General features: G+C 41.8%; 1 protein-coding gene across 1 annotated transcript in view; it reads left to right on the top strand.

Moving 5' to 3' along the window:
* Positions 1-18,424, top strand: part of ADAMTSL1 (ADAMTS like 1) — a 176,650-nt gene extending 158,226 nt beyond the window's left edge. Inside the window, exons 25-30 of the mRNA XM_056514574.1 lie at positions 5,583-5,783; positions 6,790-6,970; positions 9,972-10,179; positions 13,380-13,489; positions 14,363-14,583; positions 16,323-18,424. Of these exons, the coding sequence (XP_056370549.1) occupies positions 5,583-5,783; positions 6,790-6,970; positions 9,972-10,179; positions 13,380-13,489; positions 14,363-14,583; positions 16,323-16,429 (1,028 nt within the window). The 3' untranslated portion in view covers positions 16,430-18,424. The remainder of the gene's footprint in view (positions 1-5,582; positions 5,784-6,789; positions 6,971-9,971; positions 10,180-13,379; positions 13,490-14,362; positions 14,584-16,322) is intronic.
* The last annotated feature ends 7,382 nt before the right edge of the window (positions 18,425-25,806 follow it).

Genomic DNA, 25,806 nt, shown 5'->3' with positions numbered 1-25,806 from the left:
GTAATTGCATTATGTGCCAGCTCTTACTCTGTCTTTTGTTGAACTCCTTGTGCTGTACTGTTGTTCAGTGTTTGTTCCATGATTCCCATCTGACAGGCATTTTTGTGGTGGGGTAGTGTCGGGGGTGAGAGTGATCCCTAACAGTTCTTTTTAGGGTTCTTCTGATATTAGGGCAATTGTGGCAAAAATAAAAAAAGAGTGGTGCAACAACCGTGACTTAGCAACATAAAATACTTTAATAATAATGAAAGTAAATATGGAATGAGGCCCAAAAATCCGAACACACTAACCAAGGGGACAAGGTCTTTGTAGGAGTCGGTGATCAAAGACTAGAATGTAGGGAGGTCCAGGGTATAAATGTGGGGTAGGAGAGAGGGTGGAGTCGAGGTTAGGGTCCAGTGGGGTAGGCTGGGTGTGACACTGCATCAGTTGAGGGCCAATGGGGATACAAGGATGGGAGAACATTCCAGGGACTGGGAGTGTGATGATCAACTGGAAAATGAGGGTTGGGAATGCGTATGAGGCATTAACAAGGGCAATCCCATAACTCCTTGGAACTTTTTTTTTGGAATTGCCACAACTCAAACAAACTCCTCTTAAGGCCTAGGGTTGGGGTACAGGTCTTCCTTTGTAATGCCTTCCTGACCTGGAATGCAGGTCAGGCTGACTCCCACAGGGCAAAGTTTGCGGTTTAACTCCTTTTCAGTTTTTGTCATGAATTTAATAAACCTGTCAGAGTTAGCTTAGGTGGTCATTCATATGCTGCTATTGATTACTGTAGGCTTTGATTTTTGATTTGCCATTGCTGATTTTATTCAGAACAGTCCTTACTAATACATGATTCTCAGCATGTAGGATTTCTGTTGTCAGAGTGTTTTAGGAAACAGCATTAACTACCAGAGCTTGAGAATTCTCTTGCTTTTTAATGGCCCACCATGTGTCTGTGTACTTGGGAACATTCTTTACAACCACTGTGGGGCTGGGAATGAGCCTGACTCAATTTGTGAATACCATGTATATTTGCAATGCTATGTAAGTGATATCTAATAACAACAACATGTGTGGCATTGGGTAACCAGTTTAGGTATTTTGAGAACTGTTAAAAGCCATGTCATATGTTTAGCATAATATGTTTCAACCACACCTTTGCAGCCATAAATAGTTACTTTAAATGCCTTCCTTTTTTTTTGTTTTGTTTTGGTTTGGTTTGGTTTTGTTTAAGTGCTACTGTTATCAATTGAATTGGCTTATTTCAGGAATTCCTAAATATATGATTTTCCTTATCTAGCATAAATTCATGTTATTTGCATTGCCTTAAAAATTAAAAGTAAAAGATGTATTTATACAAACACTATTTATTTATTTTGGGGTTTTTTAGATTCCATTGCTTTTTATAAATTTTATTTCATTCAGTGTGTGAAAACAATGAGAACTTGTATCTTTTCAGATTGATCTGTGGCTTCCTCACAATTTGTTCTAAGCATTTAGTTCTTCACTTCATCCTTAGTCTGATTTCTATTTTGAAAGCATCCTTTATTTCCTTGAATGTAGAGTTTAGAGCGAAATACTGTAGTGTTTCAAGTCCTGTAGGAGCATTACATTTATTGCTTTAACATCATGTACTGTGGTCCACAACTCTTTTCTGTTCAGAGTTCAGTAAAATAACACAGAAATACAAAATCAAAGGAACTACCTGATTTTGACCTGAAGTCTTCACTTACATTCCATCTTTAATAAATACTAGAAAAATTTTCTGGGGCTAATCATGTCAACAGTAAAGTAGAGAGTTATTTGTTAGACAAATATGAAGACATGAAAATAATCTATATTTTAATAATATCTATTTTAAAGGCAGTTCTGTATTTTTTTTCATTTACATTTTCAAATGTATTTAATACTTGTAAAGTTCAATTGACATTTTTACCATTGTTTTCCATACAGTATCAGGCTGCCAAAAAGAAAAGGAATCCTAAAATCAACAACCTTTGCGCTTGTTTTTATCAGGTCTGAAAGTGCAAAAGTGGTGCATGTTTTGTATTTTGTTCTCCTAGTATTAGGATCTTAGTCCTGAGCCTTTCTGCAGCTAAAACCATTCAGAAACTGTTGCAAAGGCCTAATAGGGAGCTGAATTTGGCCTGAATTGTGCATTTATTCCTTCCTCTAGAGAAACTGTTAGAGTTGTGGAACATCAGTCTTCCCTTTCCAAATACCCCCTATTATCCTTGAAATATTAACATTTTCCCTACTAGAAGATATCATTTTTATTAGATTTTTGTTTCTATCTCCAGCTTTTGCACATTAGTGGCTCATCTTGACTTTAAATGAATTCAGAGTCCCAGTAACCTTTGGAAGGGAGGATGAAGGCAATATTTTCTTTCTCTACTTGAGAAGGATTGAAGGAGAAAGGCCTCTCATGCCAGAACTTTGACTGCTCAAAACATTCCCAAAAATGTGTTCCCTGATCATTTTCCCAAGGATTCCAATACCCAAAAGCTCTACAATTGTTGTGCTGTCTGGAAACAAAGCCAGTTTTTCCTTCTTAGTTATTATAGCAATGGGTTTTGAGCTTCAAAAGGATAAAAGAAAGAGTCAATGTCCACAGGGACTGGGGAAATAGAGATTAAGTTAGTAATCTGCATTAAATGGTATTAAAGTTATTCCTGGAAGATGAGAAGGAGATATTAACCAAACATGTTTCCCACAGCCCATGCATCCATACACATGGTAAATGTATATTGTGAAATGTGATTGATAGGTACTACTGGTAAAGTTTTACTGTTAAGTAATAATTACTCACTGGTAGTTCATATCTAGGCAATAGCTTTGGGGAGTTTTCCCCCATATTATTGAATACTGGCTGTTTCTTTAACTAATATTTTATATATATATGCTTTGGAAGAAGAAATGTTACGTTAGATTAGTAAAATAGTCAGTACTAGGAAGACAATATTGTTTTTCCTGACAATATTTTTTTAAGAAAATCAACATGAACCAGTACCATCTGCATGCTAAATTCAGGTTCAGCTCCCCTGTGTGTAGCATCAAGCTGACCTTCCTGCTTTCTGCATTCACACTCTGCTGCCTGCTTGCAAATGCAAACAATAAAACTGGCTTCACAGCATGCCTTTTTTAGTTGTTATGGCTATATGCTGACCTGTGGAAATCACTACACTTATCTCAAAATACAAGTAAACTTCAAAAAATTGGAATAATCTAGGCAAAAGCCATAGAGCCACTTTTGAAGCTTGTCCATTTCCTCTGTATTCCTTTGTCTTCTATTGGTTTTAACTTAGACAGTCTTTAAACTATGAGGTTAAAACCCTTCATGTCACTCATTTACTTGAGAATGAGTAACTTGGACGCTGCATGAGGTATTTTTCAGTATAAGAGTGGGAGAAAAATGAAACAGCAAGAATAAATAGAGAGCTTGCAAAATTAGGGAAAAGGAGTGAGCAGTGGAGAATTTTGTGTCTTTGTTGTCAGGAAGGGAGTGCTGGGTAGAGATAACTGCCAAGGATAAAACTGTGTTAGATCTTGCCAAAGAAATAACAGTGAATACCAGACTCTTCACCCTTATAAGTGAAAAAAGTGAGCAAGTCCCAATGAGCAGTTGTATCCAGCCTACACCCTTCCCCACTGTGGATACAGGGTTTGACAGCAACAAGACCCATGAAGCCACTGCATCAGTGAGAGCCCCAGTATTTTTTCTCCTAAGTGGCAGACAGTTTCTTCCCAGTGCCTGGATCTGCCCCTCAGCCTGAAAATGGCTGGGGCATACCACAGGTCATCACTGGCCTTTTCTATCTTTGTGTGAGATCTTCTGCTTTGTAAGCAAAAGAACTTCAGTTCTGTTGGGCAAGAGAGTATCTTCTGTCACAGGAATAGTGTAGTTGGAGGTATGATTAAGCAAAAGGCACCAGACTGCAGTAGCCCAGTCCCCTAGTATTAGTTTACAGGTATAACCAAGTTCAAAAGGGACACAAGGGTTCCTAAACAAAGCAACAAAGCAAGTCTCAAGGATTTGGCCTTAATGATGTTTGAAAATGAAACTCTTCAACCTTCCTGAGCAGATTAATGATGATGGTATTTCATTGTAGGAGCTGTATTTGCCTGATGCGTGTTAGTTAAGGTTCTCCTCAGGGGGACAAACAAGAATGGGAGGGAGAGTACTAATAAAAATGTCATGTTGCAGCATCTATAGTGTGTAGTGCTGCTACAAAGACTTCATATTCACATCTTTGTTTGTCTCAGTGAATAATAAATAGAAATGAAATTACATGTAGATGGCAGTGAAAAAATATCAGCTGGTGGATTATTCCTTCATCTTAGAAGACTTTTCTCTTTTTAGTATTTTAAATTTGTACTCTTTTATCCCATTATTTTGAACCATGTTCATGTGAAAGTTGATGTATATAGGTATGTTTGTTTATGCAGAACACTTCTTTTAGAAGAGCTTTTGTATACGATATAGTCACTCATGTACATACATATTAATATAAAACAAAAAATATAAAGCTTCAGTATAACCAGCTAACCATCAGAATAGATGGATTTGCAGAAACTTAAGAAACATTTCATGTCTCAGTGGCATGAATAGCAGTGCAGGACAAGCCTAAGCCACAAGCAGTCCTGGTGACATATGCCATCCCTCACATACAACATTTCTGCCTCCCCACGCCTGCAGTTGGTGGAGATGGGTTACATTAATGAAATCACCTAGTTCTTTACTTTTTCCCCAAGAAATAGGCAAGACAACCTAGCTATCCTTCCCAAGTTAAACAAGTCTTACAAATTTCCTGCAGTGGATTATGAAACTGGCAAAGTTCAGCTGATATGAGAACTATAGTAAAAAGCGCCTTGTAGGTACACTTCCTTCAGGTCAACAGGCAAATAACTCACTGAGAATTTGAATCTCATCATCTGTGATGGTGATCATAGATCTCTTACAATGCTTTAGAACATCATGGTTTTTCCAGTTGCTGTTTTTGGTTGGTTATTACTTAGAGAATTGCCCATTGGTGTGACAAAAAACAACAACAAAACATACAGAAAAACCCTCCACAACCCAAGCAACCCTGTAAAGGCTCAATTTTATCTCTGGTTTTTCAACAGACTTTTTTGTGTAATAAAGATTTCTGACTTTTAATAACAGTGGCAATAAATAACATTTAAAAATACTTAAAAAAGAGAGAGAGGAAGGTGGCCTCATGGCTTACATAGGATATTTGGAGACCAAGTTGTGTATGTATTGCATGTTCAAGCATGGTCCTTGAGTTTGTGCCAGATTTATAATCTCCCTATCCCACATTCTTCAATACCAAAATGAGGATAATCAAAATAGTGGGAACCTTAGAAGGTCTGATATAGATAATTCCAAACTGATCAGAGATTTTCCATATTGTGGATTATCTGGCTTTTGGATTTTATTCTGGATGATGAGAACGTATTCCTTAGTACAGAATTACTATTAAAAAATGAGGAGAAAATGGGATGGAATCTACTATTTCCCCTAATTTTGACCACTTCAAAGCATGTACCAAGTTTAGTACTCAGCAGGTTTGTCTCATGTACCTGTTTTTTAGGTTGTGCTGTCGATGGGCATCCAACCCCCAACATCACCTGGCTTTACTCTGGTGAGCCTCTCAGTCTGCGACATCAGCTCCTGGCTGCAGGACGGATTCTTCAGATACTCAATGTCAGTGATTTCACTGATGGTGAATTCAGCTGCCTTGCTCAGAATGAGGCTGGCTCTCTCACACAAGTAATGTCCCTGGCTATACAAGGTAACTCTTCTGTTTCAGTCATTTCACCCTGAAAAGCTCTTGCCATGCATTTCCCTGCACTGCTTTTCTCATCCTGGATTCTCCCCTCTGAAACCATCACCACGCATATCAGGAAAAAGATGTCTTAATGATTTATTGCCATGGATATAGATTTGCAGGACTACTAGGTACCTTAAAGTGTCCTAGGTTTTATTTTACCAAAATGACCCCAGATATTTCTGCTCTGCTGAGCATCAGGCACACCTTACAGATTCAAGCTGTGCTTATGTTGAGCCTGGGCAATTTTCTTGTCCAGAAATCCAAGACAGAGCCAGCAGAGTTTAAACCCCTTAGACCAGAAGCCCCTCTGTAAATACACAAAGGTCAGTGTCTCACAGTCTCTTTTTCCTTGAAAACCCTTCACTTGTAAAATTTCTAGAACTGTTATTGTTAGAGATCTTCTAGAAATAAGACAAAGATAATAAAGCCACAGAACACTGTGGTGCAGCTGGGCTGGAACATAATAAGCAGCTTTCATTCCGCCAATTGTCAGTGACAGAGAGGTGAAAAATTTAACTTTTCCTTCAATTTTGCTATAAAATTTTGAGTGTGTTGCAACTCCCACATTTATCTTCTGGACATGATGATCTGTGTGAACTGTCTGGTAAAAGACACAGTGTTTCAAGATCACAGAGTCATAGATACTGCTGGAACTACAGCTAACCGTATCTTCATTAAATAACACACCTTTGAAAATATAGATGCTCATAGACATCTGGCTTTGCTTAAATGCCGTACCATGTTATTAACTTTCCATGCCTGACACTTCTAAGCACCAGAAAAATGGGTTTGTTACACCAGAGGCAGTCAGGGCGCCTTGAATCAGGTGCCTTGCAGGGGTAGGTAGCTCCTCTTCACTGAATCCCTGTGTTTCATGCTGGAGAACATCCTCAGCTCCCTGTTCTCCAGCTGAACTCGTGCTGCCAGTTTTTGGGTGTTAACACGCCTCTCCCACGCTTCCCGGCAGAGTACCAGTGGTCGGCGGACAGACTGACGGCTTGTTCTGCGTCCTGCGGGCACAGAGGGCTGCAGCTGCCCCAGCTCAGGTGCTTGCTGGATGGGGCTGAAGTCAACGCATCCCACTGCGCTGGCACACCCAAGCCAGCCCTGCAGCCCGTCGCGTGCAACAGAAGAGACTGCCCTTCACGGTTCGTCTGCCCTTGTAAAAATGCCCTGCGTGCGTCTGCCAGGTGTCCTGCAAGGGCTCTTTGGGCGGGACATCATACCACTGCAGCTTCTCTGGCGCCTCTTCGGAGGGGACATGGATAAAAGGGGGTTTTTGAGTGGTTAATCCAGACAGTTGGGATTTTGTAGCAATATTTGTGGAAAACTATGTCAGTACAAGGTAGAAGAAGAATTCACAGCTTGCAGTGTCTTGAGTGATTCCAGTCACATCCTATGTTGTTTATAAATATCGTGCATGGAATGCATGGAAATTTTGTCACCCATGAACTATGAATTTCTTTTTTGTGTTACACATGGCTTCATAGCAGTTTGCCCCAACAACATAACAGACAAGACGCTTAGTTTTGCAGCTATTTTGTGAATTTATGAGTTCTTTTGTTGCCTGACATCAATATGGGCAGGACTGTAGATGTAGCTGCAGCTGCAAAGAATTCCCTTAGCAGGGTGGAAATACCTTCTGTAAAATGGGCACATCTTATCAGATCTATTGGGCATGAGGGGGGCTGAGTTCTGCCTCTTTTTGGAGTTTGCTAGCTTGTGGTTGCCTTGGAATTTTAAATCTCTACCCTACTAGTCCCCTGGTTTTCACTTACTGCTAAACACAAATAAGCCAGGACAGCATAAAAAACTTCTGGCTACATCTAGGTCTTCCTGTGGCGCATCTCAAGTACTATGTTCAATTTTTGACCCCTCACTACAAGAAAGAAGAAGGACAGAGAAGCTGATGAAGGGTCTGGAGCACAAGTCCCATGAGAAGTGCTTGAGGGAGATGAGGTTGTTTACCTTGGAGAAAATGGGGCCCAGGAGACCTTATCACTCTACAATTGCCTGAAAGGAGGCTGTAGTAAGGTGGGGGTCAGCCTCCTCTTCCAAATGACAAGTGACAAGACAAAAGGAATCTGCTTCAAGCTGCACCATGAGAGGTTTAGATTGGCCATTAGAGGAAAATTCATCATGGAAAGGGTTGTCAAGCATTGGAACAGTCTGCCAGGGGAAGTGATGTAATTGTCATCCTTGGACATATTTAAAAGATGTGTAGATGTGGTGCTTAGGGGCATGGTATAATGGTGAACTTGGCATTCCTGGGTTGATGATTTGACTTGATGATAAGTAAAGGTCATTTCCAACATAAATGATTCTCTGACGTCACCCCACACAAAGTCTTTTCTTTTTTACAACCTTTGGTGCAGAGAGTGCATCCTGAGTCAGTGTAGTGTTTTGCTCACTTCATATTAAAAATGTCCTGCTTCTGTAATTCAGTATCTCCTTAGCTGATATGTGTAAACATGTTTTTCCATATTTTTCATAGTGTTACTCCCTCCTCTCCCTCATTTCCAAGGTGGATATGTTAAGTTTCAGCATACAAGCACTTTAAAGTAATAAGCATCTCAAGAGAAATTTAGCACAACTTCCCTCATTCAACAGTGATTTGAGACTTGTATTAAAAAAGACAGTCTAAGCTGAGGCAAGGAGAGGGGCTAAGCAAGCTGATGAGAAGTAGCCAGATTCACCACTCCTGCTGTGTCTTGGGCATATTGCAGGATTCTGTTTAATTACCTTTTAAAATATATTCCTGCTCTTCTTTGCAGGCAAATGTTTTCTGAGTTGCTTGAGCTGAGTCATAAGAACGAAACCAAAAGAGATTTGATGAAATATGAAACATTCTCATTAGCAGCAGTTTTCCTTGCTGTTGAGAATAAATTCCATGGGAATGGTTTATGTCTATTTATAACTTTCCTGAATTGTAACACAACCCCAAATCCTCCCTCAGCTCCTGAGAAACTGCTGAGATGTAAGCCTACAAATAAAAGTTGATTGACATGCAGACCAGAGCTTTATAAGCAGTGCGGAAATTGCAGTCTCAACCTCACCAAACTGCATGAAAAAGTACCAGTGTTCTTATTTTCCAGGTTGGGAATATGTTTGTTTACACATTTTTCTGTGACTGCTGGAGTTAATCACCTGCAGAAGACAGAAAAATAGAAACGGATGTCTCTCCATGGGCCTGGAGAATGCCTATTGCCTATTTTGTAAAGTAATCATAAACACTGCTGGTGAGGGACATGATAGGCGGTATTTTACTCCCAAAACCACCAAGTATCCAGAAACTTAGTGAAGCAGAATTCTGGCTTGACCATAAAACTGTTCAGAAAACTAACAATCAGTTGCATTCTCCCTATTCCTACCTAACACTTTCCCAAACCTGACTGTATGAGTGTTTCACCTAATGATCCTTTCCATGACAAAATGTATTAGACTACTGTTTTCTGTTATTTACAGACTTCTAGTTAGTAGGACTGGATTTTTTAAATGCCAGTACACAGGGGTTCAGAGTCTCAGCCTCAGCTGGTGAATGCATGGTCTGAGCTCAAGAGGAAATAAGAATAGTGTCTGTCCTTACCTGGGCTAACTGTTCTGAGCAATGTTCAGGTTTTTTGGATTATGCCAGCTGTCAGGGGTACAACAGAGCAGACAGGCACCAGCAGGACCCAGCAGGCTTTTGGCTATTCCCTCACAGCAAGTTTGAAGTGGCCTGTGAGCTACTCCAGCAAATACACAGAGATAGTTTTCCTTACTAAGGAGTGCTACTGGGCTAGCTGAGCATTGTGACTGTAGCTTGTGACCAAGACCTCCATGGCACCATGGTGGAAGAGCAAACTTGCCCACCAGCCCCTGTGCCAGAGCTACAAGTATTTGCTAAGCCTCTAAAAATTGTTTTAGGGGCTAGAAAATTAATTCTGGGCCCAGAGAGCCTCGAGAAAGACAAATCAATGAAAAATTTGCAGTTTTCATCCTCAGAATACTTTCCAGTGAAGACACTCAGATGTTCCAGGATCACACCCTAAAATGAGCCAACCCACTGTTGCCTGTCTTTGTTCCAATCGATAAAGACCAGCTGGTGCCAAGGATCCTGCAGACAGTGGCACGTGCCTGCTCCCTGACCTCCTCTCCTTTCTCTCACAGGTGGATGGTCACATCCTGGTCTCCCTGCACACGGAGCTGTGGTGGAGGCATACAGACACGGCGAGTGACGTGCCAGCGCCTGACAGCGAAAGGCAGCTCTGTGCCAGTGTCCAACGAGGCTTGTGCCCTGGTGTCCAAGCGCCCTGTGGACACACAGAACTGCAACAGGCAGCTCTGTGTTGAGTGGGCAGCCTCCTCCTGGGGCCAGGTAAGGACCAAAGTAGCATTCCGAGGACAGTCCTGTGACATGGATGGTGCCAGGTCCAAGACATAGATACTGCACTCAGTGATCCATGTGACAGAAAGGCCTTTATTGTTCTCAACTTCATCTTAAATACCTTTCTCAATGTTCCTTGGCAAGCACTTGTGATTGGTTCAAAATTCAGGCTGCCCAGCTCTCTGACCAATAGCTCGTGCAGCCCAGGCAGGAACCCATTGGGTCAAATCGCTGTCTGGTTCCGAATCTTGTCCTATCACTGTTCCCTGGAGGCCTATCAGGCCAGGCTGCTTTTCTCTTATATGGTCAAAACAGTTGCCCAGTTACAAGCCAGCTTGTACTGTGACATGGTCCCATACTGTGGGCTACAAAAAAGAGACAGAAAATGAAGGAAATGACTTTTGAAACTAGTATCTTATCTTTGCTGACATTTGAGGCAGCTACTAATATGTTCAGCATTTTTTTTCTGTATATGATGCACTGCCTGCTTGGATTTCTGTAGCTTCTCACAATGACTAGAAATGCCGCTCATGAACAGGGTTTTTGTGCAGACCCTCTGTCACCCAGCAGGAAGGTCTGCAGTTCCTTGTTACAGTGATTACTGACCCATCTGGGAAATAGCCTTCTTCAAGTCTTAATCCCCCTTACCAGCCAGTGAGAGTGCTTTAGTCTTGGCTGGCTGGAGTCAGGATTGATGATTGTGATAAGGTTCAAGGCAGGAGGAGTGTACAATAATTCAGTTTTACAAAGTTGCTGATGTTGCCTGACAATACCAAAAAGTGAGAGCTTTCTTGACTTACTTTCTGATGAAAGACAGAATGGAGGGCTAAAAGCATTTTCAAACTACTTCCTGCTGCTTTACAGATCTTCAAATTTTCTCTTAGCAGATTACATTGCATCACATTTGTCTTGGTTTGAAAGGCAGGTGTTTGCTAAGAAAGGCAGGAGCCTTTCTTGAAATGGACAGTGTAAAACCCCTCCCTTCAAATTATTATAATTTTTAAATTAAGGGGCTCTCAGGCAAAGATATGGGAAATAGGAATAACAGTTCTTTACTAGAAAAAATTAAAATGAAATACAGTATTACAAAACAACAAAATACTATCAGAGTCAGAATACAATCTGATTCCCCATCAGTCAGGGTGTTGGTAGCAGTCCAATTAAATGGTGGCTGCGGTGCTCCTGCAGTGGCAGATGTGGTTCAGCTGAAGCAGTGGTCCTATAGAAGGGTGCAGTTTTCCTCCAAAGGTCCAGTGATGATGTAGAAAGGTCCGGTTTTCCTCTGGAATCCAGTGGGAAAAGGCTGCCTTGGTGCTCCAAATATCAGTTTTTATCTAGGTAGGAAATGCATGACTCCTCCCTCTGGCTGGAGCATCTCCCAGTGGGATGATGTAATTTTATCAGTCATACAGTGGGACTTAATGGCCCAGCAGCAGAAGATATCTTCCTGGAGGAGGGATGGCTTGTGGAAAAGATAAAGATGATTGCCCCACTTGGTTTTAACAGAAGGCCCATTAGCAGAGAATGTCTCCCACAGAGATAAGGATCACTGCCCAACCCAGCTTCCACAGACGGTGATAGAATACATACTTTTGGTTACGTCCTATATTGCAAGCCAAGACAACTTTTTTTATAAAAAGTGGTAGTAGTGGTAGTAAAAAGTCTCTTCAGCTACTAGAATGTGTTATTGTCACTACTTGAAAGCATCTTCATTTAAATCTTGAAAGGTGACTGAGTTATTGTATTACAAGTTAAACTTGGAATTGTCACTTTATATCAAAGAAGAAAATTTTTACTCCCTATGCAATTTCAGGAAAGGACTCGATCATTTTTGCAGAAACCATTATGGGCTAAATTGTTCCCCATGACATCATACTCAGCTGAGGCAATCAGATAGTTCAGTTAATTTCTGAATTTTAGACCTAATCTCTGTACATTATCATATAATATTTATTCTACCTAGCTTACGAGAAAAAGGTCAAGTTGCACATGGTTGCAGACTGCCCAGTCTCCAAGCCAGAAGACTGTTACACATAGTTAGGAATGTACCACTGGCTCAGTGGGTCGATGACCTGCTTGGTAGTATTGTGGGGTAGCAGGTCACCCATTGTGCAGGTGTAGCAATCAACATCCCCAGTTCACAAAGAAAATTAAACCTGCTCTACTCCTATCTCTAGAATTAGTTTCTTTCTTGCATTTAATGTTCGTGGTGATGAGGACTGCTAGCTCCTGCAGATATCACAGAAATGCTCCATACACTCCAGTGAATGACATTTCCAGCAAGACATTTGGCTGGAAGCAGCTGGAAGCCTAGCAGTCACTGCTTCTCTCTCCCAGTTGTCAGAGAGGAAAGAAATAGCAGGTGGAAGGGCATATTATTTGAGGAGCACATAGTAGTATGGAACAGGGCTCCTACTGAAGAGGGAGAGGAGGTGGCAGAGGGATTGGTCAGCAGCCATCCACCGGCAAATATTCCTGCTTCACGCTGATGACCTCTTATTCAACCCAAGTTTTCCTGGATGTAATTTCCAGATACCTAGAAAAACATTTTCCTAATAGTCAATGTAATTTTAAAATAGCACAAATACATGCTTCATACCTATACCAAGTTATATTTTAATCAAAGGAGAGGATTAGGAGAGTTAAACTAAAATGTAATGATTAAGCTTGAATATGTTAGGAGAGCCTCAGTTTTGGAGCAAGCTTGCATATCTTTTATGCTTCTCATGCTTCCTGCTTTTGTTCATTGTCCTTCAGTGCTTTTAAATTATTAAATGGAGTGCAATATGTCCTTGGTTCAATGCATTCTTAGCTATTTGGCCAATTCACATGATGCAGAATGCACAGTAAAAGTAATGTCTTGAGATTTCCTGTAAGGATCATAGGCTCTAGGCTAATGGCATGAGAGCATTTAATTTCCCCTAACATGTATTTAAGATTAAGTTATTGAAGAGAAGAGGTAATGATTCTACAGTGCAGATACAAAAATGTAGTTTAAATGCTGCTGGAGGAGAGTGAGGTAGAGCAGAAAATGACTGCACAGTCAGCCTTCAAAGCCACAGAGATGCAGAAAGCAGTTGAAATCTCACAGTCTCAGGATGGCAGTATACACTTTTTATCACTAGCAGTTGTATAAAAATGGAAATTGCCCTGTCTTGTGCCTCCCCTGAGTGAACCTTCTGTTTTCCCAGTGTAATGGGCCTTGCATTGGACCACGACTGGCTGTACAGCACCGACAGGTATTTTGCCAGACCAAAGATGGGACTTCTGTGTCATCTGATCAATGCAGTTCCTTACCAAGGTAGGACAGAAATGTCTTATGTCTGAACCTACAAGCCTTTTCAGAGATATTTAGTGGACTGTGACTTACTTGAAAACTTCGGGTTTCCCCTGTGTAACAAAGGGGTCATGCTGCAACCTGTACAGCTATATGTAACAAATCTTATCAGGCTTATAGTCCAGACTTCCCTATTTGTTCCTAGGAGCTTCAGGCCAGTTGGCCAAAAACTGGAAAATCTTCTATGCATGCCAAATCCTGACTTCAAGGCTGTGCTATATCTTCTTAAGGAGCCAGTCTTCTCACTTACTTAAACACAAACTCTAACAGAAAAAATAGGTCTCTACAGATGTTGTTTTCTTGCAAATAAACTCCACCATCAACATTGTAAAGACATATACTTTACATGAGACAGGTATGTAAATCATGACTGATTATGACTGAATATTAATGTATTTGGTTTGTTGGCTCTCACTCATGCCTTTTCACTACCTGTGTGACAAATAGATATGAACCATCTTCTGTGAGACTGTCTTGAAAGAAAAAGAAGAGTTTCAGAGAATTGGTTCTGTTCCTACTGGCTGTAAAGCCACAAAAAAGTTACAAAGTCCTGCTGGACCACATTGGTTACCACTCCTTTCACCTTTCAGCAGATCTCTGGTCTGGCCCTTGGAGGGGGAATTTCAGCCAAATCCTTAAACAGTTCAAATGGTCAATTGAACTGGTGATGGTATACCAGTGAGCACCCACTGAGGGTCTGGTCCTTGGGAGCAGTTCAAAACTGCTGGCCCTGCCTGGGAGCTTTTGAAGATCTGATCCATGCAGCGCTCTGAGTGAATTACCTTTGGGATATGTAATGTTTCTGTCCCTCCCTCGCTGTGTCCCTCCTGCCCACAGGCCGCTGAGCACCCAGAACTGCTGGACTGATGTCTGTGGTGTGCACTGGAGGGTCAGCCTATGGACCGTCTGCACGGCCACTTGCGGAAACTACGGCTTCCAGTCACGGCGCGTGGACTGCGTGCACATCCGCACCAACAAGCCCGTGATGGAGCACCACTGCTCCTGGAGGCCAAGGCCAGCAAACTGGCAGCGCTGCAACATCACACCCTGTGAACACGGTACTTTGCTGAGAGGGGGGAGGCAGAGCGGTGCAGGAGTAGGAGAGAAGGGGAGGTGTCTCACAGAAACACAGCTTCACCTTGCAGCTGGGCATCCTGGGGAACTTCCAGCCCAGACCTGTGCAAAACCCAGTGTCTAAAGCTCAGCATCCCGGAGAGGATTGCTGCCCATTGAGGAGGCTTTTGGCAATGGTGCTCGTGCTGGGATTGTGTCCCCTTTCTAGCAGCATGAGAAATAATTCATGCAGTCTTCTGGAGCAAGTCCGTAGTAGGCCACCGACTTGACCAAAGGGATGGAGCACCTGTTGTATGTCAAAAGGCTGAGGGAAATGGGTTTGTACAGCCCTGTTTTTAGGTTACCTACTTGTGGCTTTCCTGTACTTGAAGGGAACTTAGAAGAAAGATGGAGCAAGACTATTTACAAGGCCATTTAGTGGCAGAACATGGGGGAATGGCTTCAAATTGAAACAGAGTCGTTTTCGATTAGATATTAGGAAGAAATTCTTTACTGTGAGGGTGATGAGACAGTGGCACAGGTTTCCCAGAGACACTGCAGATACCCCATCCCTGAAGGTTTTCTAGAACAGGTTGGATAGGACTCTGAGCAACTCTGAGTGGTCCAGTGAAAGGCATCCCAGTCCACAGCAGGAGGGTTGGAACTAGATGATATTAAAATCCCCTTACAACACCTCTTACAACAGACCAATCTGTGATTCTACAATTAACTTTCAGTTAATGGTACAGAGAGAAAAAAAAACATGAATCACAGCCAGACCTATGGGTAGGTGGATAATGGGCAATCCAGTAGGCAAGAGTACTTTCTTTTACAAGCAACAGAATTTGGCCTGCCAGGGGTCTAAAAAAGTTACTAATTTTAAAAAATTGAATTAACAAAGAGAACAGACTATGTGCCTTTTTGGAAATTATGCTCACATCCTCTATCTTGCAAGCTAATTGCTTTCCAGGCATTGCAGATGCAGTAGCAGAACTCACTTGCCTAAATTCACACCACCTCTAATGCTCCCTCTCAGCAGAGACAAAGTGGACTACATAGGTCCAGACTCATGATTTTGGGGGGCCCTAATGGAAGCAACAAGGGAGTTTACAGGTATCAAGCAGGACCTTTTCTGACACTCCAGCCTCTTTTTGCTATACAGAAATGTCCCAATCCCAGACTCTTGCAGGGATACTCGATAGTTTTCCAAACTAAAAAGCAGGAGGCTGTGGGCCTCAAAAACTGTACAAGTGATACCAGAACCTAAGCCCTAAGGAGTTCAAAAGATGTCTTAACATATTCATGCTGGGTGGTTTCTGACCTGTGAAAAATACAACACAACTCCCAGTCAGCTGGGGTAACACTCCCACACACTGGCTCTTCAAATATGGAAAGCTGGCCAAAGTGTCTCTGAGCTACTCGGTTAAAACAAGTATCCAGTTTCATTTAGTTCTTCATCTTTGGTTTAACTGTTAGGAAACTCCTAAAGCCTCTCTAAAATATTGGTAGATGACAAACTGTCAGTGTTGGAGCAGCCTCAGAAGCCCTTTCCCCAGGCTCTGAAGGTAAATGTTGCCCACCAGTTCTTCACCGATCCTGAGTCTTTGCAGCAAGTCAAACTCATGCTCACAGTGAGACCTCACAACACAAAGGTCCTCTTGGCCACCCAAGGATGAATGTTCTCAGGTAAGAAATCCTTTGTTCATAACTTCATCACCATTTCTTTTTGTTTCCCCTTTGGCAGTGGAGTGCAGAGACACCACAAGGTACTGTGAGAAAGTGAAGCAGCTCAAACTCTGCCAGCTCTCCCAGTTTAAGTCACGTTGCTGTGGGACTTGTGGAAAATCTTGAAGACAGACGAAATGAAAATGGAGGAACAAGGGGATCGCAGCCTTTTCTTCACTGAGCAAAGGCTTTTCCAGAAAATACAGATGGATGGAATGATCTTTTTCATTTTATTTATTTATTTCCCTTAAAAAAAAAAAAATCCCCTTAAAAATCATTGTTGTAAAGGGACTTGACAAGTTTTCCCTTCTGTGAATCTGACAGAATGCAGGTAAACATGATCATGAGGGTAGACCACAAAGAGTCAGAGAGACTCATGACACCATGGGTATAAGAGGAGTGAGGCTTCCCCTCAGTCTGTGTACATGCCTGAGGGACACCTCAAGAGACAGGTGAAGAAGAGGGCCAGAGTCAGAACCTAGCATCATATTATCAAATCAAAGAATCGTCAAGATCAAAGGAGATCTTCAGTGTTATCCAGGCCAACCATTAACATCACTTTAACATCACTACCAGACCCACCCCTGAACTATCTGTGGGTGCCACATCCAGACTCTTTTTAGATACTGCCTGAGTTGGTGACTCCACTACCTCCCTGGGCAAATTAGTCCAATGCCTAGCCACTTTTTCGTGAATAATTTTTCCCAATATTGTATCTGAGCCTCCCCAGCACAATTTGAGGCCATTTCTTCTCATCCTATTGTTTGAAACACAGCAGAAGAGACTGACCCCCACCTCAGGACAACCTCCTTTCAGTCAGTTGTAGAAAGCAATGTGGTCACCCCTGAGTCTCCTCCCAGCTAAACAATACCAGCTGCCCCACTTGTTCCATACAGGATATGTCTTCTAGATCATTCACCAGTTCCATAGCCCTTCTCCGGACATGCTCCAGCACCTCAATGTCTTTCCTGCAGTGAGGGGCCCAGAACTGAGCACAGGATTGGAGGTGTGGTTTCATCTGTGCCCAGTGCAGAGGGACAATCCCTGACCTGGCCCTGCTGGCCACACTATTGCTGGAACAGGCCAGGATGCCATTGGCCACCTTGTGCACTTAGGCACTCACTGGCTTATATTTAGGTGTTGACCAGCACCCCCAAGTCTCCTTCTGCTGAGCACTTCTCATATCTCTCTTAGACTACCTTGAAAACACAAGCACGTGATTTTGCTTTTTAAGCTTTATTTGTTACATCCAAGATTAGAAGCCTTTTTAATTTCTAAACCACTCTCTCCTTCCTGCACCAGGCAAGGCACATCCTTGTGACCTTAGAGGATCTGGTGTCTGGAGAAGTTGAACAATGATCTGTAACATAAGTGGGTCTAAAACACACCTGAAAATGTTTCCAGTTGGAGGTTGTGAGAGAGGATTGGGGATTGAAGGGTTGCCCTCAGCACAGAGGTGCAGTGGTGGTGCTAATAATTGGTTAGCAAAAAGAGAACATGTATGATCTGCTTGACAGACTTTACTACAAACCTAAAAACACTGTTCTTTAGAGAGCATAGGCAGGAAAGATAGAAATTGTGTGTGATAAACAGAAGACACTTTGCATACTGCATCCTACTAACAATTATTTAGAAAAAAAGAGGTAATACTTCCCAAAGTTGTCATACTTTCAGACTTGGAGTTTTGGAAAAGAACTTGAGGTAGTGGGTTTTCCTATTCTATTAACATGAAATTTCTCTTTCCTGGCAGCCAAGCCTTTCAGTTAACTGGTAGCAAAGAGCTTTATTCTGATTTATCATGGTTGTTTTTACTCAGTTGAAACAGAATGGCTTTAGCACCAACACCACTGGACTAATGCAAATAATTTGTAAACAACTTGTTCCTCTCCAGCTGCCCCCCACTACAAAACAGGTGCTATAAAGCAGATCTTTAAGTCCATGTATAACACCCCAAAGGTACAGTCTAAAAAATAAGACTCAAATATCACACTCACTGCATGATTTTGCATGTAGGCTGTGACTCTTTCCTCCTGGCCAGCTGCAGTGGATATTCAGCCAGTGAAGTGATGCAAGATTCTAGTTTCTGGGCATTCTCTGCTCAGAAAAAAAAATAAAATAAAATTAGAGGAAATCTGCAAATAAGAGAGTTTGAGAATTGTGGAAGTTTAAAGGAGAACTGCCTGATCTCAGGTTTTGCTTCAAGACCTTCTCTAAATGAAAGGCTTGGTTGTGCCTCTCCTGTACCTCCTGTAGGGGCTAGTGCCTTATGGTATATTAATGAATGCTGTTCAAGTTCTGCCATGCTACAGCTTTCATGACATGTGGATTTTTCAGTAAAACTGGGAGATCCATTATTGAGGTCAGTGCCAGGTTCATGACATTAAACAGTCTCAAACTGGCTTACTTCAAAACACATCTGGGAGTGAATGTTTTTGGTTGAAATGGGTCTTCAAAAAAAAAAAACAGCAGTGCAACTTTTTATTTAAAAATAATAATGACTTTCTCTGTATGTAAATGTATATCTTTTCTGTATATTTATTAGGATTTCTTGTATAAAAAGTGCAATATTAATAATTGTACATTTTTTGTCCAGATAAAACTATTTTGTTTTTTTTTTTAATCTCCCCAGAATTTTGTTCCTCTAAAATCAACAGTAATAGTGTGTTTCTCTTAATTTTAATAGCACTTGCATTTAATTGGGGATCTGCTTCACTGTGCACAGAGTGCTTTATAGATTATGACAGGAGGGAGGGATAATGTTTTTAACTTGTGAAACTATAATTATGCATGGAATGAAGGACAATTCCTTAATAACATAATAATAGCAATGATGATGATGACGATGTGATGGATATTTTTGATACATTAATTAACAAAATGCAGCATGGGGAAGTATTTTCTTTTGTGTAAAAGCAAAATATGCTCAAGCTATCACATGTTCCATAGTATCTGTGTAACTGTGCACAGGATAAACAGAAAGGATTTGATCTGGAGGGGCCACTGTGTTGCCTCTGCACAGTGTGGTTTTAATTTTCACATGTCTGTCTTCTGAATTGTGACTTGGCAGCATCTCAGTAATATAAGGATTACTGTTATTTTTTAAAAGGATGCTTTCCTTCTCTAAAGAGAAAACAAAACAGCAAATTTGTATTTATATAATTTTTGTACAAGTAATGCAGGTTACTTATTTAACTACAACTGTCTGATGTATTGTTTTTTAATCTTAAAAACAAAAGCCAAAGTAGAAAAGCTGTTGGAGTTCTCTGTCTCTATTCTGTATTATGATAGCAGCACACACCTGTTATACATGTACACATGATGTATCTGCCTTGGGGAAAGAGGATGTTTTATCTCCTTTTAAAAGTCTCCAGCCATTAAGAGATAAGTTTTAATTCTCCATTTGCCTTGCTTTATTCTTATTTGCTAATGGCTTGCTCCTATTGCTCTTGCAGAAGTATAAAGCTGGTCCAAGGACCATGAAGATCAAAAAAAGTATACTTGTTGTTTTTAAGTAGCAATGCTTCAGGACATAATTTTCCTCAGCAATCTACGGCTTGAAGAAACACCTGTTAATTCAGTCTTTCCTTTCAGGTTGCTGCTGCCTTTAGTAATGGAGCTGCTAGCTACTTGAAGCATCAGGTGTGTGTGCAGGAGGAATGGTAATGGTCTGATTTATGAGGGGAAAGAAGAAAACAATTAATGAAGCCAAAAGCATTTTTTCTTAACAAAGAAAAAAATTGAGTTTTGAAAACTAAGCTGTTACCCTTTTCAAACAAATTATATGTCTCTGCTGAAAGGGAACAGGAATTTTGCTCAGATTTGCTGACAGCTTCTCTTGTATGATGGTCCTGCAGATGTTTTTTAGATGCATAAACTTCAGGCAAATAACACTCACACAGACAAGCAAGTCAAAGACCAGACCTAGGACTTCCAAATAAGAGTGCTGAAGGCAATAGGAATTTCATGATTCATTTCAGTAAAACAAGTGTAGAAGCTGTTTTGTGTGTAAAACGAGCAATGTATATGTTCTCAAAAGAATAATTATTGTCTTTTATGCCTATGGCTTTAGTTACTAGTCAAGTCAAAAAGCATTCAAAACCTTAAAAGCAAGCTTCCAGTTTTGTTCTCCTGACTAATGTTCCTCACAAAAGAAAAACAATTCTGCACCAAACAGAAAAATACACTGCTAAAAGGTTCCCCACAGAAGATCTACTCCCCGCCCCTCTTATGTGGCAAGGTAAGCACAACTGAACTATTCCAGGCATCTGTCTGCATGCACGATTTCAAAAAATAGAAGCCATAGCCAGAGTTTTCCAAAGTAACATCTAGCAGGAAAATCTTTTTCCTGCTCTCTAGATGGACTGCAGTTGGAACTTGTTTAGTTTTAAAGTTAGGATTTTTCTAGTGACCCACCTTACCAAACAAAAAGGCCTTACCATTTGCTTGGTGCTCCAACATTGATTCATAGATTCTATTCTTCTAGATCAGCATCATCTGACACCTCTATTTGTACAAGGTCAACCAAAAGCTTAATCTTTTCTAGATTATCAGAACCATAAAATTCCTCGAACGTTTTTAATGGCAGCTTTCAGCAAGTCTCTGATCATTTCAGCTAGTAGTTGAATAAATAAGCTTCACTCATTCAGTCACCTAACTTTTAACAGATATGCTTTCAAAGTGCTTTAAATGTCAAGTTTGCTCTCAGACCCAGTGTATGCAGATGGGAAGCTCAGAACTGCTGATGCTAATTATGGCTGTACATGTTAACTGCAAACCACAGCTTGAGGATCATCGATTTAACCATTCCATTCATCCATTTTTTTAAAGGCATAGATATATATGAATAGTGTTGTGTATTAACTGTCCAGTTTTGTGGAAAGCAAACCAAAAAACCTGTCAAATACTTGAGTTAGCACAGAATTGAAGCAGGGGAAAATCAGATCTCCTTCTTCTACTGATCTTATACATTTCTCACACCAAAAGCATATGGGTTGATCATTATTTCACCTACATTGCTCTTCATCATCTCCAGCCAACATCTCAGTCAGATTCAAATGTAAAATCTGGTCTTATACATAGTCATTTTGATATTTTTAATGTAAATTTTTCACTAAGGCTTTTCAGTAATTGCAACCCGAGTTATCTAGATTTATAAGTGGAAAATACACATACTGGCACCTACTTTTCCATTTGAAATACTTATTTCTATTTTTGCCTGCTTTTTCACTGAAGTACAATACTTACTCCTTCACCAGAGGCATCATTCTTGTCTCACAGGGTGCCTCCACGCTTGCCCAGACACAGAAATATCCAGGGTATCAGTTGACAGACCAGGCTAATTTTGGCTAAATCCATGAGATTTTAGGAGGGGTGCAGCACAGCAGGCAGGACTGCATTAGCTGAGGCCTGAGCTGAACAGAGACTGAGCAGGAGACTCCTCTCTGCAAGCAGAGCAAGTTGGGGTTGCACTTCTCTAATCCTTCCTGCTAACACACTGCTTACCTCTCAGGAGAGGGAAAAAAGGGAAAAGCAGAAATTTTGTCTAGCCTTCTAGGCTTTATATTTGTGTAGCTATAAATAAAAGAACGCTGTTTTATGCAGCTAAAAGGAAAAGAGATACAAGAGAGATGCACTCTGGTTACATATAAATATTCTTTTTTTAAGCAAAGGCAGGATGTGAAAATTCCACAGTAACCATTTAGTTATCCACACATGCTTAGGATGACATGGGCATGGGGGCACCACTCCACTACTAACTACTACTACTACTACTACTACTACTACTACTGCTACTGCTACTACTGCTACTACTACTTCACTTTTTAGTACTATAGTCTTCTGCTACAAGATCTTGCATGGTTTGTATACAAACTCCCTAGGGAGAGTGGGAAAGCACAATAATGAACCAGAAGAATCTCACCAGACAGGCCATGAACAGCTTGCTCTCCAGGTGAGGAGCCAGGATGGATTTCTTCTCTTAAGGAAGTGCTTAATGGTTGCACTGAGGAATAGTTTATTTTGGGCTATATGCAGACTTCCCCTCACCCTTTTCAACGTGCTGGTTGGTTTGGATTTTTTAAAGCATAAATTATTACTTTGAATAAATGGCGAATAATGTTGGTGAATGCTTGTTAAAACACTTCACCTTCTGAAACACTCATGGAGTCAGTTTTCAAGTAATAGCATACAACCTAGTGATTTTATTACCAAAAAAAGAAAAGTCTCACTGTTAACCCACTTCATACAAATAACAGAAGATTAAACCCAGCTGTGCAGGGAGGATCTTAGAGGCACTTTTTTTTTTCTTTTTTTTTTAAACAGAGAGCAAAAATGACCAGGGGCCTGCTTGCCCAGCAGAGTAATATGCTTGAGCCTGTGTAATGGTGTTTGGCAGTGCCTTGAGCCCTCTCACCAGTGTGGGGACAGTTCACACCAGCAAGCACAGAACTAGTGAACTAGTGGAAACAGGGAACACAGAAATGAGCACAGCATTGCCTTTTTTAGAACTACTTTATTCCTTCTCTTCCAAATGCAGCCAAAAACCTCTGTGCTATAGACATGCAGCAGACAGAGAAGTGAAAATCAGATTTACCCAAAGCAGTATTGTCCCAAAAGATGAGAGGCACAGGTCATCAAACCATTGCTTTTAAAGTGGAAAGGAGGCAGAGAGACACTACTACAGAAGGGAGAAGAGTGATTTTTAGAGGGATCAGCCAAAAGTAAACTCTGTTCAGAATATTCATTATGGAGGTTTCCCATTCCAGTGAACTCAGTTCTCTGCCCAAAGGCTTCTTTCCAACTGAGATAACACAGATCTCTCAGGGAGATCATATCCATGCCTCAGGAAAAATCTTTTTATTGTCTTCCAAAGAAAAGGTCTGCTTTTTCACACATTAAATTCAGCTGCTTGCTGTCTTCTGAATACCATGCCCAGAATCTATACTCCTTCATTCTGTGATATGAACACACTCAGTTCTTGCTGAAGCATACCACCTATCTTTCAACACTTCCTTCACAGTCCTGAAACCCTTGAGGTGCTGACAATTGACTCTCTCTGTAATCTGTAGTCCTGGGTGAAGCACTTTTTAGAATTTGTAGTGGTAACATTTTTACAAATTTGCTGCTGGTTCATATTTCTAGACCATAAGTATATAATTTACTGATTTCTTTGTCCTCTCACCTATTGCGAACTGCAAACCTTCTCCATATGAAAGGCCTCCTGCATTACTTATTTACTTACTGCAGTAAGGGACTGGGGTTGGCAGTCCTTGCAGACACAGGTTCTTGAAAGGCTGATCTAATACAAGTCAAAACTGAATTGATTATTTATCTCCCCCCCTTATTACAGGTAACTTTCTTCTGGAGTTGTTTAATTTCCCAATGAGAACAGACTAAGTAATTTTGCCCAGCCTTCTCCCAGTGAGGCGCTGCCTTCCCCCTGGCTAAGAAAATATTCATAACCTTCTATTAAGCTGCTACGCTTCTAAAATTTAGTTTGCATGTCTCCTTAATTCATGTTTTGTGCTTAAGACTTGCCAAACAGATTGTGCTTTGCCTGGAGATCAGTAGTGCTGGTGAGCTCTTGTGTGTTTTCAGGGATGTAGGTAGAAACTATCCTTCCAAACAGCCTCTACAGTGTACATACAGTACACTGTTCCTGTGCATAGGTGACATTTTTCTTTTACAATAGTCACAGTAATCAGTTCCAGTGTAGTAACTGGTTTTGACAGTGATGTTTTTCATCCATTATTGCTAAGCAAAATCCTCCTTGGTCTTTTTTTTCATCCTTTCATTTTGGTTTTTGAAACACTTTTTGATAGTAGGTTTTGTACTTGAATCAATGTTTAGGTATTGATGCCATTATCCATTCTTCAAAAAGAGGATGTTGACTCCAGCTATTTCCTTCTTTCCACTGATTTGTTCACTGAGAAGTGTTGTCTTGTGCTGCATTGTGAGTGCAAGGTCACAGAATCACAAAAGCACATAATCACAGGTTGGGTTGGTAGAGACCACAGGGGGTCATCTGGTCCAACCTCCCTGCTCAGGCAGGGCCATCCTAGAACACATGGCACAGAACTGTGTCCAGACAGTTCTTAAATATCTCCAGTGAGGGAGACTCCACAACCTTTCTGTTCAATCTGTTCCAGTGCTCCATCACTGCACAACAAAGAATTTCTCCCCCATGTTCAGGTGGAGCTTCCTGTGTGTCAGTTTGTGCTCGTTGCTTTTTATGCTGCTGCCTGGCACAACTGAGCAGAGCCTGGATCCATCCACTGGCACCCTCCCCTCTGATACTCACAGACTTTGATGAGGTCCCCTCTCAGTCATCCCTGCTCAAGGCTGAACAGGCCCAGCTCCCTCTGCCTTTCCTCCCAAGAGATGCTCCTGTGCTCTCGTCATCTTTGTCACCCTCTGCTGGATCAGCTCCAGCAGCTCTGTGTCTCTCTTGTGCTGAGGACAAGAACTGGACACAGCACTCCAGAGGTGCCTCACCAGGGCTGAGAGGGGCAGGATCACCTCCTGTGACCTGCTGGCAATGCTCTCCCCAGTCACCCCAGGACACCATTGGCCTTCTTGGCCACCAGGACACACTGCTGGCTCATGGACAGCTTGCTGCCTGCCAGGAACCCCAGGTCCTTCTCCTCAGAGCTGCCTTCCAGCAGGTCAGCCCCAGCCTGTGCTGGTAGCTGGGGCTGTTCCTGCCCAGGTGCAGGGCCCTGCATTGCCCTGGTTGAATTTCAGACAGTTCCTCTGTGCCCATGTCCCCAGCCTGCCCAGGCCCTTCTGAAGGGCTGCAGGGCCCTCTGGGCTATGGGCCACTGCTCCCAGCTCTGTCCATCCCTGAACCTGCTGAGGAGCCACCTGCCCCTTCAGCCACCTCACCCGTGGAGAAGTTACACAATACCAGCCCACTATTGACTCTGGGGTCACCACTTGTGACAGGCCTCCAGCCAGGCCCTGTGCCCTGAGAACAATCCTCTGGGATCTGCCATTCAGACACTTCTCAGTCTGCCTCACTGTCCCCTCATCCAGGCCACACTTCTGGGTTTGCCTGTGAGGTTCTTGTGGGAGACAGTGCCAAAAGCCTTGCTGAAGTCCAGGCAGAGCAACATCCACTGCTCCTCCCACATCCATCTATCCAGGAGTTGTTTCACTGTGGAAAGCAATCGGATTGGCCACACACGATGTCCCTTTGCTGAATCCGTGCTGACTCCATCCTGATCTCCCTCCAGTCATCCATGTGGATAGAGATGGTCTCCAGAATGAAGTGCTCCATCACCTTTCCAGGGATTGAGGTGAGGTAGTCCCCTGAGCCCTTCTTGCTCTTTGTGAACACTGGGATGACATTTGCTTTTTTCCGGTCCTCAGGCATCTCTCCTGGTTCTCCATGATGTTTCAAAGATGACCACAAGCAGCTCAGCTAGGTCTCTCAGTGTTTCTGGATATATCTTCTCAGGACCCATGGATTTGTCTCTCCTGATTCTCCATGATGTTTCATAGAT

Source organism: Oenanthe melanoleuca, chromosome Z (assembly GCF_029582105.1).
Source record: "Oenanthe melanoleuca isolate GR-GAL-2019-014 chromosome Z, OMel1.0, whole genome shotgun sequence".
NCBI lineage: Eukaryota > Metazoa > Chordata > Aves > Passeriformes > Muscicapidae > Oenanthe > Oenanthe melanoleuca.
Note: the sequence above shows the minus strand (reverse complement) of the source record. Positions and strands in the feature narration are given on the sequence as shown.